The sequence below is a fragment of the Microcaecilia unicolor genome, chromosome 1 (genome assembly GCF_901765095.1).
Source record: "Microcaecilia unicolor chromosome 1, aMicUni1.1, whole genome shotgun sequence".
Lineage (NCBI taxonomy): Eukaryota > Metazoa > Chordata > Amphibia > Gymnophiona > Siphonopidae > Microcaecilia > Microcaecilia unicolor.
This window is the reverse complement of record NC_044031.1, coordinates 123891638-123905076: the sequence shown is the minus strand read 5'-3', so window position 1 is coordinate 123905076 and position 13439 is coordinate 123891638. Positions and strand designations below refer to the sequence as shown.

Genomic DNA, 13439 nt, shown 5'->3' with positions numbered 1-13439 from the left:
CCCATCTTCCGATTTGGGTCGAAAGATGGGCATCCTTCTCTTTCGAAAATGAGCCTGATAGTGTCCACCCTCACATTTTCACCTGTATAGTGCAAAATATAGACTGCAGATGTCAGTTCTCAAAACTGACATATTGTACTTGAGTTACTAAACTGAAAATAAAATCATTTTTCTTACCTTTGTGTCCAGTGATTTTTCTAATCATCTTATTCCCTGTCTCTGGTTCTGTTCCTCTGTCTGTGTTTTGAACTCTATTTTCAGGGCCTCCTCTGCCCTCACTATTTCTTTTCTCTCCTCCTCTCTTCTTCACTTCTTCCCCTATAACATCTTTCACATTCAACGTTCTGCCATTTTTCTTCCTCTTTGTAGGAGAGAGCAGCATGAGGTGATTAATCGAGTTAAAATTATCAGTGCATGTTTAAAAAAAAATCTCAATGCGATTAATCCCGATTAATTGCATTCAGTGAACAGCCCTAGTCCTGAGCCATGATAGGTGTTATGACTGAGTCAGGTCTACATACAGTGCCCACTGTTCCCTCTAAGCTGAGTGGATGTCCTCCATTGCTACCAGTAGGGGGTAGTGTTTCAATATTGTGCTTTCAATCTCTAAGGACAGGCAGGTTTCTTGGAGTCCTGCAGAACTTGCCTGTCCCTCGCTATTGAAAATGTGATAGTGTAACAGCACCCCCCACTGGCAGGACTGTAGATGGAGGACTCCCACTCAGAGAGACCAGTGGCAGTGCCTTGTGAAAATCTTCATGTTCTTCTGTTTAAAACATACAATTCAAAATATATTAAAGTAGAAGTTTTTATTTCCCTGATCTGTACAACATTCTGTACACATTCACTGTAAAAGAAGAATTATAGAAATATTCATAATGAAGCATATAAGAAGTCAACAAATCATGATTGCATAAGTCTTCATGTCCTTTGTCAAAAAGATCCAAATTAGCTCCGTTTCCAAAAATCTCCTTAACAAGGCCTATAATAAGTTAGATAGCGCCCACCTTTGTCCAGTAACAGTAGCTGAGCTGATATGAATACGTCTGGAAGATGAACTAATTTGTTTCTTTTGTATTTATGAGGTGAATTTGAAGCAATATAACTACCTTCAGCTGCTAGTGAAGACATTTGTATTTGTTTCTTTTTTGTCTGTTTGCTTATCAAAAATATCCCAGCTGAAATCAGGGGATAAATGTGGGGAAAAAAGATCTAGAACTTCAACAGTTCTATAAATTGGTTCCAATATACAGGGGCCAGAATGGGAACACCCTTGACCCACCCATGCCTCTCCCATGTCCACACCCCCTTTAGATTTGTGCACTATGAAATTTAGACATGCACGTTATAGTATAGGGTGTAGTGTAACTCCTAATTACTGCCAATTAAGTGCTTTTTAACAGTAATTGATTGTTAGTACCTAATTAGCTAATTTGTTTACACGTGGATCTGTGATCTGCACACTAATTTGTGCACCCAACTTTGCATTGCCCTATACAGAATCCGGCAGATAGTGTATGGTGATTTCTCTAGTACTTTTTCAGTTTAGCATTGCTGTGCTTATGAAGCTTTTTCCTGTGCATGATCTGGCTTATGTCTGTCTACAAGTCCATGACTCGGTGTGCAGCAGAGTTTAGAGTTACTGAGATCTGACAGGAACTGTGAGATGAACACTTCTGCTATAGGCCCTAAGCTACTGGCTGAGGTTGAACCATTTCTGCTGACCATTCCCACGGGGCCTCCTCAGTCTTTCTATTACCTTGTAGAACCTAAGTGGCTCACCAATGGTATTCAGACCAATAGGGAGGTAAAGTGAAAAGTCAAAATATTGAAATGAACACTTAATGAAATAAAGATCAGAGCATGGCATAATGGTAGTGGTTAATACATTCATTTCCAGAAAGCATATATTTCTTAAATAGGTCCACCCCCTACCAAAATTAAAATGCAGAAGAATTTTTGCAGCTTCTCTACCCTATTAAGCTGCCTTGATCTGGAACTCTTTTCTACTTACAGTTGGAACGGTTCAAGATTATCAGGTGTGTTTGGAGGAAATTCGAAACCGAGTTTTTGCGGTTGCTGGCCCTTGTTTGTGGAAATCTGTTCCTGTGGCAATATGCCAGCTTTCTTCTGTGTCCCAGTTTAAAAAACAATTGAAAACCTGGTTGTTTTTTTAAAGAGTTTTCTTGAGGGGAGGTTTTTCAGGATTTTTTGGAGCATTGGGTGTTTGTATGTTCTATTGTTAGGTTTTACTGCAATGTTTTATATGTTATTTTATGAGTGCTTTATTATACTCCACTTAGACATATGGATAGAAGGGCTATATATGTATTAATCAGATAAATACATTTCCAGTTTAAGAGGCTTTTGAAAACTGTTTTATTTCAGAAGTTTGTTTGGTTTAGTTAAGACTTGTGTAGTAACTTACCCCCCTTTTTACTAAGCCGCGCGGCAATGCCAACACAGCCCGTTCAAAGTGAATGAGCTGTGTTGACAGCGCATGGCAGCTACTAACATAGCTTAGTAAACAGGGAGGTTAGTTCTGTACATATTTAATAACTTTGGTGGCAGTTTGATTATACTGTGATTTTGATTACAGTTTTGTTGCTTGTATATTCCTGGAATCCTATCCAGCTGAGTTATTGTTACCCACATTGAACTTAATGATATATGTGGGCTATAAGTTCCCTTTGTAATTATCCCGGACCTTTATCATTTGTGTAATTTTTATTGTTATTGTTTTATTTTTTAATTACTGTTATGTTCGGTCATAGGTTTTGGCTCCTATATTCCTACAGCAACAGCGTTTCAGTTCTTTTTGTGCTTTCCTGTTGGAGGATTTTTAGCCAGTAACCTTGCTGTGCCTTTTGCAAATGTATAAAGATGTGAAAATATCCCATGACTTGCTTAATTGTTGAGCAGATGACCATAGACAAAAATTTGCCCAAGTTGACCTTCTACCACTAAGAAAACAAGTTGCAAGAATTAGGGTTTACCCAGTTTTATGTCTGCTCCCTTCACTGCTGGAAGACCTTGAAATAAGCAACACAAGCTGCAATGCTGGAACCTTGGCTGCAATTTCATACAGCTAGTAGATAGGTGTTAAACTAGAATCAGTGTCCACCAGATATAATTTATTGTTCTGAAAATACAGCTCCTGACATTTTGTCCCACACTAAATGTGATGAGTCATCTGACTTATTTCCCTTTGCTTATTATCTGTGTCACAGAAAAAGCATTAGCACTCATATAATTACTCTTACTAGATAATTTAGAACTGAATTCACTAAGGGAGTATTTTACAGAGGCGTGCTAGCGTTTTTAGTTCGTGCTAAAAATTAGCCTGCGCTAAACACTAAGATGCCCATTATATTTCTATGGGTGTCTTAGCATGTAGTGCATGCTAAATTTTAGTGTGCACTAAAACAATAGCGTATCTTTGTAAATGGGGCCCTAAGTTTGTTTACCATTGGCACAGAATGAGAGAAAAACCATAGAAGGCAATTCTGTAAAGTAACACCTAGAGGTAGGTGCCACTTAATGCGTCAGAGTTGCCACTAATTGACAGGCATCAATGTGTTCTATAAGGCGGTGCTTCTCAACCCAGTCCTTGAGGCACACCTAGGGGGAGATGCAAAGAACAACGGGTGCTGTTCTGTACAGCTCCAGAAAAAGACAAGTGGAGTACTGGTTTTTTGGTTTATTTTTTTTTTTTTTTTTCAACCAGTGCTCAACACTAGCAGGATGCAGATTATACGCACACTTTTCAGCGGTGCTTTGAAGTAGGAAGCGACAGGATAAGTGTGTGGAGAGGGGGGAGAGAAAAAGCTGCCGCTGCCACCGGGGAGAAGTTAGAATGCAAGCGCGGCTGTACATGTCACCCTGCCCGAACAACTAAAACCTACCGACAGCTCAGAGCTGGCGGTAAGTTTTAGTCGTTAGGGCAGGGAGTTTCCGTGCACCCTTGTTCTGAGCATTGAATAGAATTGCTAATGAGCTCATTAGCATAAGACGTTTGGTCACTGCTTCTGTGCACGGTAAAGCAGTGGCCAAAAGCCTCTGTGTATCTGCAGCAGAAAAGAACCCCAAAACAAAAAAACAGTCTAAATGAAACGTTGCAAGCTCAGTTTGCTTTGAGCATTGGGCCCCTAGTCCCATCAAGTTTTCAGGATATCTACAATGAACATGCATGAGATAGATCATTGTGGATATCCTGAAAACCTGATGGAATTAGATGTCCCTCAAGGACTGGATTGAGAAGCACTGCTCTAAGGTAGCGTCTAAGCCATGGTGCCTAACTGCACTGGGTGGAGCGTGGGCAGGCCATGGGCATGTCTTCCAGTTAGTAGTTTATAAAATGCTATTAATTATGTGCATAACGTTGCTCACCAAGGACCAAATTCTATATATGGCACCGAAAAAATAAGTGCTCAACGCTATTCTGTAGTTGGTGCTCCAAGTTGGGCGCTGTTTATAGATTAGTACTTAGCGCCAGGATCCACGCCTAAGTTTTAGGCATGAGGATTTACACCAGTTGAAGCCTGGTATAAATCCCTGCCCCTATATTAGGTGCGGATTAGGCATATTCTGTAATATTGCATGCAAATCATTGGAGCACCCATGACCCATCTGTGCCCCTCCCATGGCCACCCCCCCCTTTTCAGATTGGCGCCCTAGAATTTATGCGTGCATCTTTATAGAATGCGCCTAACAAGTAGTGTGCATAAATTGTGATTTATTTGCAATTAGCACTGATAATTGCTGATTAGCACCCAGTTATTGGCACTAATGGATTATTCAATTAAATTGGGGGCATGCCCAAATTTGTGCGCCGCTTATAGAATCTCGGGGCAAGTTTGTTAACTTATGCCTGCTATTAACATGGTATAAGAGGGCATGCCTAAACATGGGTGCGCCAGTGCTGACTTCTATAATGGACTCTTGGTACCAAGATGCCATTATAGAATTGGCACTAAGTACACAGCTTTGGGGCACCCAAACTGAGGTGCCAATATATAGACTTGCCTCCTTAGTGACTTAAGGGCCCTCTAAGATATGCTAAGCTCTCAAGTTGTAATTCCCATAAGGAACCACCTAGATTTAGGCAGCAAGAACACATGCAAATGTTGGTATTCGAGTCATTTATGCATATGGGCATTTACATGGGCAGAGCTTGGGTGGGTGCACTTCATTTCTTATACTGTACATAGTAACATAGTAATTGACGGTTGATAGAGACCTGAATGGTCCATCCAGTCTGCCCCAACAGTCACACTCATTATCAATTCAAGGTTAAATCAACAATGAACTTGATCATGGTCTTTCTTTGGTGTTTCTGGGACATAGACATAGAAGTCCGCCCAGCTCTGTCCTTATGTTCCAACTAATGGAGTTGCCATCAAAGCCCACTCCAGCCTATCCGAATCTGTCTTGTCATTTGTGGGACACAGACTGTAAAAGTCTGCCCGGCATTGTAATCAGACACCATTGCAAACTGCCTAGATGGCTCACCAATATGCGGTATATCAAACGTTAAACTTGAAAACCTAGGTGCAAGCATTTATAGCAGCTGTATGCACCTTCCTATCTGCATTCACTTCTGAACACTGTGGTCCTCCCAAGCTCATGTGTTGATTATGTCTTGATTAACTAGACCAGTGGTTCCCAAACCTGGTCCTGGAGGTACCCTAGCCAGTCAGGGTTTCGGGATATCCACAATGCGTATTCATGAGAGAGTTTGCATGTAGTGAAGGCAGTGGATATCCTGAAAATCTGACTGGCTGGGGTGCCTCCAGGACCAGGTTTGGGAACCACTTAACTAGATGCTGATTGGACACATTACTTTTAGGAGTCCTCATGTGGAAAATTGAAAGTTGGGTTAGGAATTTGACTCTTTAGAAAAAAAATATAGCCTGTCAAGTTGATTTTTTTCTAGGACTCACTAAAGCTTATTGCACATTAACGGAACTAGTGTGCGCTGAATGCTAAATGGGCTTCTTAGCATTTAGCATCGACTTCATTTGCGCACACTAAGCTTTCATGAAAGGGCCCCGTAGTCTTGGTAGCAGATAATCCTTTCCCATTGTGTTGAGATAAGGTCTTATCAGGTTTTCATTGTTTGACTAATTCATTCCCTCCCACTGGAATTCTTTTCTGTTATTGTTTTATTTTTTCATTCTGTCTGTTTTGTTCATTTGGCTGTAAACTGATGAAGTTTTCAAATAGCAAATATCTGCAAATAAATAAGTATGTATTCAGTCTATGATGCAGGAACATAGCTAGGCCTCAGTGTGGGGGTCCAGATCCCAAAGTGAGGGGGCACATTTTGGGCTGTCTCCCCACCGCTCCCCTCTCCTGCCGCAGCACCACAAACATTGGCTGGCAGGGGTCCCCAACCCCCACTAGCTGAAGCGATTCTCCAGCGCTGCTCTCCTTACATTGCCTGCCGTTCTTCCCCTCATGTTGGACATGCTTGATTTTAATGAAATTGAGCATGCACGAAGTGTTGCGCTTGCTCAGGTTCACTAGAACCGAACAAGCGTGCGACAAGAAGGAAGTAGGATAGGCAGTGTAAGGAGAGCAGCACTGGAGAAATGCTTCAGCTGGTGGGGTTTGGGAACCCCCTCCAGCCAAACCAGGGGCCATGGCTCAATTTTGGGGGGGGCAGGCCCCCAAGCCCCCCCATAGCTACGCCACTGCTATTACGCTGGTATTCTGTAAAGAAAAGCAGGTGCCTACTTTACTTTCTAAAAAAGGCTCCAAATAAGTGTTAAAATAGGCACCCCTCTATAGAATTAAGCTCTATCCTCTTGATTCTATAAGAGTCGCCAAAAATTGTACGTGCGATTTAATTGAATAATGATTGACTTTTTAACAGAGAATTATTGGTACTAATTAGATTTAATTGGGATATCCACACCTAAAATTTATGTGTGGCCCAAAAAAAAGGGTGCAGAAATGGGAGGTCATGGGAGTTTCAGGGTGGATCAGGCGTGTGGTTTTGAGTTGCGTACATAATTATAGAATATGGGTGTTCTGTGCGTAAATTTAGGCATAGGATTTGCACCACATTTTCATCGGTGCAAACGGTAGCGCCTAAATTTATGCATGATCTCTCTGCTTACATGTTATTTTATAGTTTAATTTCTTTTATTGATTTTTGATACAGATACAATCGAGCTCACAACATAACAATAGGTCAAATAGGCATCTATATTTAGGTGCGAGGAATGATCATCAGCCACAGAGCAGGTATAAATACTTGTGCCTAAATTGCTTTAAAGTGCTTGTAAATTATACTATAAATTATGTGTGAAACTGTGCACCCTACCACACTCTGCACAAACTACACCCTGTATGCCCAGCTTCAAAGTACGAGCCATCGCATTTATGCACCAAGTTATGGAATAGCACGTAGCTGAATACTACCATTTACATTCATATGTGCTGGTATTCTGGTTATCTGTGTATGTTCTTGGCACCTGGCTTCGAAACGTGTGAATTGTTGTATATAGTTAACACACTGGCTTAACACTTAGGAAGCCCAGACCAGATATATTCCACATATTTACAAACGTGGAAAGAAGAGCAAACGACAATCTGCATAGTTAAAAGATGAAGTGAAGGAGGCTATTAGAGCCAAAAGAACATCCTTCAAAGAATGGAAAAGGACCCGAATGTAGAAAATAAGAAGCAACATAAGCACTGGCAAGTTAGATGTAAAGCACTGATAAAGAAGGCTAAAAGAGAATATGAAGAAAAACTTATTGCAGAGGCAAAAACTAATAGTAACAACTTTTCCAGGTATATTAGAAGCAGAAAGCCTGCAAGGGAATCCGTGGGACCGTTAATCATGAAGCAGCAAAAAGGGCACTCAGAGGACAAAGCCATAGCGGAGAAACTGAGTGAATTCTTTTCTTTGGTCTTTATGGAAGAAGATATAAGAGATCTACCCGTACCAGAAATGGTTTTCAAGGGTGACAGTGTAGAGGAGCTGAAAAAAATCTTGGTGAACCTGGAACATGTATTGAGCCAAATCAAGAAATTAAATAGTAGTAAATCTCCTGGACTGGATGGCATGCACCTTAGGGTACTGAAAGAACTCAAATATGAAATTGCTGATTTGCTGTTAGTGATTGTAACCTGCTATTAAAATCATCCATAGTACTTGAAAATTGGAGGGCGGCCAATGTAATGCTGATTTTTAAAAAAGGATTCCAGGGTGATCCAGTAAATTACAGACCGGTATGCCTGGAGACAGTCCCGGGCAAAATAGTGGAAACTATTATAAAGTAAAAAATTACGGAACACTTAGATAAACATGGTTTAATGGGATAGAGTCAGCATGTGTTCAGCCAAGAGAAGTCTTGCCTCACCAGTTTGCTTCATTATGAATAAACATGTCAATAGGTGAGCTAGTTGAAGTAGTATATCTAGATTTTCAGAAAACTTTTGACAGAGTTCCCCTTGAGAGACTCTTGAGAAAATTAAAGAGTCATGGGATATGAGGCAATATTCTGTTGTGGATTAGGAATTGGTTATTGGACAGAATAGAGAGGATAAGGTTAAATGGCTATTTTTCTGAGTGGAGGAGGGTGAATAGTGGAGTGCTGCAGGGATCTGTATTGGGACTGATGCTATTTAACATATTTATAAATGATCTGGAAATCAGAAAGACAAGTGAGGTAATTAAATTTGCAAATTACACAAAACTATTCAGAGTTGTTAAAACATATGCAAACTGTGAAAAATTGCAGGGAGACCTTAGGAAATTGAAAGACTGGGCATCCCTGTGGCAGATGAAATTTAATGTGTAAAAATAAGTTTCTAGAAACTAACGGGTTACAGGATCCGAGGCAACATGGCTTTAGCAAAGGAAAATCCTGCATAAAACCAACTGAGTGCCAATTAACATCAATTATTGATTGTTATCAGCTCATTAACTAATTAGTTCGCACTTTAATTTGTGATTCATGCCCACATTTTTGCACCAACTTTGGGCAACCTATATAGAATCCGGAGGTTTAGTTTGGGCTAATTCACTTGCTAATTACTTAGCTTGGAATTAGGCAAGAACTGGATAGGTTATGGTTGGGGAATGGGGAGGGACTGCACCATGCCATTCGTTCACAGTAACTCACCATAAGTTAACTGTTACTGCAGCATAACACCACTTCAGTAGGTAGCGATCCATGCATCTCTGTTATCTGTAATGCACTTAGGGGGTCTTTTATTAAGTAGCGATAAGCCCAAAGCGGGCTTACTGCTCGCTAATCCGGAACTACCGCAGCAGCCTGGCAGTAGTTCTCACCTTCAGCATGCGCCATTTCCAGCGCTACAAAAAGATTTTTTTTTATTTTTGTAATGCCGGTGTTTACCTGGTGATAATCGGCTACCCGGTTACCACCAGGCTAGTGTGGGAGTCCTTACTGCCCCCTCAATGGGTGGCAGTAAGTGCTGCCCCCTGAAGTGGCTGCGTGGCAAGTAGTTCAGTTACCGCATGGCCATTTCTTTAAAAAGATAGCCTTTTACATGCTGCGGTAAAAGGAGGTCTCTGCGCGCATAAAAAAACATGCGCTGATACCATTGCAAGCCCCCGTTTACCGCTACTTAGTAAAAAGGGGCCCTTAACATGGTAAAATATGTTCGGCATAACCCAACATTTAATGCAGAGACTTTGCGGTTGCCGCCATGTTATTTATAAAAATGAATGTTCAGTAACTGCAAATTTTTAGTGCACTTTATTGCAAGCCCATTAGTGTTCTGGTCGCACTTGTCCATGATTTCATATGGTGCTGTTTGCATAAATATAGCATACGAACTTAGTTTAAAAAAAAACAGAGGTGATGTCTTTTGTGTGTTTTAATTAATATCACTAGTGAGCCAAGAGACGTTTTTATAGATTGTTACTGGAGGATGTGGTAACAGCAGTTAACATATCTGGGTTTAAAAAAAGGTTTGGACAAGTTTCTGGAGGAAAGTCTGTAATCTGCTATTGAGATGGACATGGGGGAAGCCACTGCTTGCCATGGGATTGGTAGCATGGAGTGTTGCTAGTAAATGGGTTTCTGCCATGTACTTGTGATCTGAATTGGCCACTGCTGAAAGCAGAATGGACCAACGATCTGACCCAGTATGGCTATTCTTATATTCTGATGTTTATAGAATAGTGATTGGCACTGAATTTTTCTGGCACTGATTTTTGAGCGCCATTTGTAGAATTCCCCAGTATGTCACTTAAACACACCCTTACAGAATAGCACACTTAGCCGTATTTTCAAAGCACTTAGACTTTCAAAGTTCCATACTAACCTCTAGAACTTTGTATGTGTAAGTGTTTTGAAAATGAGCCCCTTAGTTACTTTGCTGCTTCTTATGCTTGTAAGTGTACACTTCCCCGTAAAAGTGCTTGTATTCTGTACATTTAGGAGCCCAGTTATAGAATACTCTTTTGTTTAGATTCTGCAGTGAATTTTACTCATCTTACCTTTTTTTTTTGTTGATTGGGCCCCATTATGTAATTTTTGTGCATCACAGTGTTAAATGATTTTTGCAGTCGTCAGCTTTATCCTGTTCCCAGTTTTTTCCACGGACTATAAAACCGGCCACGCAGCACAGAGCAGAAACAGGAGGCCGTGCCAGCGGCCTTCTCTGGTTTCCTAAGAACTAGAGGTTCGGGCTGCTTTGTGCAAAGACAAATGGTATGACTGAAGGAAAAGATTAAAAGCAGGTGACCATCTATATACATAGCCTGATGGTTTCCTACATGGTAATATTTGGTGATGCTTTCCAGGCATGAAATCAAACGGCAGACATTGGCCGCAGAAGCTTGAATTCAGATTCTCTTGTGCTGTAAAATCTGTTCTTTTATAGTACCTTGCTTTTCTGCATGTGTAATTTGTTTTATGTTTTTACTTTTACGTTTGCAGAAGTGACATTAAAGGTTCAAGTAAGCGATGCCAGTACTCATCAGCCAGTGACAGATGCTTTCATCGAGATCTTTACCAACCAAATTTCCATTGCCTCAGGATACTCAGGAGCCGATGGTACTGCCTTCATCAAGTTCCAGTATAAGCTGGGCAGTCACCTGATTGTTACTGCCACTAAACAGGCTTATGTGCCAAATTCTGCACCGTGGAAGCCCATAAGACTGCCTGGTAAGATGCATCTCTTCTGTGTGCTTCTGAAATCAGAACAATATTTTAGGATGACAGTTCTGTATTCACAGTAGTTTTGTGTTGCATTGCTGGTCTTTGTTTTTAGTGTTTTGCATGCACAGATTTTGTGATGCTGCCACTCAGCTGTTGTAGAGAGGAACATCATCAGCATTTACTGTATGTTTGACCTAATGTAGAAATATATCACCTTTCTTCTGATTGGACTTGAAGCAGTTTGTTTTGGGAGATTTGCTTCACTGTGTATCAGGAACCTCCATTTTCTGTCTTTCATAAATCTACAGCCTTGTTACATCTGTCACTCTCAGAACCTACAGAAAGCATTGCTTTTGACACTGATTTTCAAAAATGTTCAGTTCATTTTCGTTCATATATTTGTATTCCACCCACCTATAGAATCTTAAAAGGCTTTATTATAACTGTAGTACAATTAAATATTTTATGACAGTTATTTCCATTTCATCTTCCAGTAAGTTCTGTGCCTTTCCATTTTTGAATTAAGAATCAAGCCTGTCTTTGAATATGACGCTGAATAAGAGTTTAACTCCTATATAGCCATACAGAATGACATGCAGTGAAGACAAAATGGCAACATCACGGGCCTTAATGGTTAGTATTGTACATTAACAAATGGGAAATTTGGATTAAGTTGTCAGATCAGGGCCTCTTTAAGGGAATATTTTATCTCTGCAGTATTCCAACATCAAACTTGCACTGGGAGGGGGCGGGGGTGGGGGGGGGGAGATGAAGCAGAGTTTTTTAAAAATGGGGAACAGTAACTTGTGAGAGTTGCTGATAGACATATTTGGCCACAGGGAAGCCCAAATGCCTGAATCCTCGATTCTGTTCTTTCCTGCTCAGTGCCCCCCCCCCCCAAATTTCTTCTCCCCTACCCTGTACCACCACCTCTTATATGTGTTTCCCTCTGCATCTGCCATCATAAGAGCAGCAGAAAATTCTTGGGAGCGTGCTCTGTGGGGGTTGTTCCTGCCCACGTTTCCTTCAGACAGGAGGCAGAGTGCAGGAGGAGGAGGAGGTGCGGTAATTCTCTTTATGTCAGTGCTGGTGCTGCCTTTTATATCTATGCTGATGCAGGGGAAGAAAAGATAGAAATTCTATAGGTAGTAAGGGAGGAAAAAAGAAAGAACAAGGTCAGCGGAGGTGTATAGAGAATGAGGGATAAGAAAATGAGAGAGAGGAGTAAGAATAAGATCTCTGTGGAGGAAGGTAAGAGTGGATTCTCTGCAGTAATGTGCCAGGTTAAAATTCAGCCCTGTGCTGGGCCCCATGACTTGCTGACTGGTTTGGATGGTATCTCCCTATCTGCAACCCTACAAGCAGTCACTGCAGTACTTTGCCACTTTGAAAAAGCTTAAGCACTGATAGATTTTTATACTTGTGTGTGCATTTGAAAAAGAACTTGTGTGTATGAAATATAGACATATACATATACAGTGCAATCCGCTTAAGTGCAAGGATCTGGGACCAAAGAAATACATGCAGTTAACCGGAGCGTGCACTTAACCGTTGTGACCCAAAGAAGCTTGACATCTGATAAACATATGTACAGTACTGTTTATTATACGTACAGTATTCAGTCTCCGTTAACTGACATTAGGCTTACTTGAAGTAATTAGTCATAGTCCTCTGTACACTCTTGTGTCTGTGAGTTCCATAGACTACGTCTGCCAGACGGTGAAAACTGTCATAGCACTGATATCCAGTGGCCTCCAGATAGGCCCGCACGGTGTTGAGACTCTCCAACGCTCTTGCAAAAGTGACAGGAGGTTGTTGAATTTCGTCAGCATATGCCTCGCTGCTCATTTCATCATCTGTTTCATCATCAGCTGTTGCCTGCGTTTAGGCGCATATCTGGACATCAGTGCTGTCGTCAGCTGTTTGTAGATCATAAAGCTACGTAATGATGAAACTCCTGTTCAGTAACACCGGCTGGGATGTCAATAGCCTGTTCATCTGACGCGTTTGCAGCAGCTGCATCTGTTTCGTCCCTCTCCACATCCCTAACAAAGCTTGCCCGCTTGTAGCAGTTCACAATGGTTGCCTGTATAACATGATTCCAGGCTTCTTTCTGCATATGTAGGGAATCCAACAGTGATAGATTATGAGCCAGTTCAACAGCACGTTTATCCTTGCCAGTCTGGTCATCCATAGCGCTCATCAGACGACATAGCACAAGAGCCCGATAATGTTTGAAATTGGCTATTATGCCTTGATCCATAGGTTGGATCAGAGAGGTAGTGTTTG

The 13439-nt window shown here is 41.1% G+C and overlaps 1 protein-coding gene across 2 annotated transcripts in view; it reads left to right on the top strand.

Moving 5' to 3' along the window:
• FAM171A1 (family with sequence similarity 171 member A1) overlaps positions 1-13439 on the top strand; it is a 335845-nt gene that overhangs the window by 117874 nt on the left and 204532 nt on the right. The window contains exon 2 of one of the 2 annotated variants that reach the window (XM_030199961.1): positions 10929-11156. In XM_030199961.1, the coding sequence (XP_030055821.1) occupies positions 10929-11156 (228 nt within the window). Of the gene's footprint in view, positions 1-10928; positions 11157-13439 lie in introns of those variants that run through there. The other variant, XM_030199965.1, reaches the window with a different exon arrangement.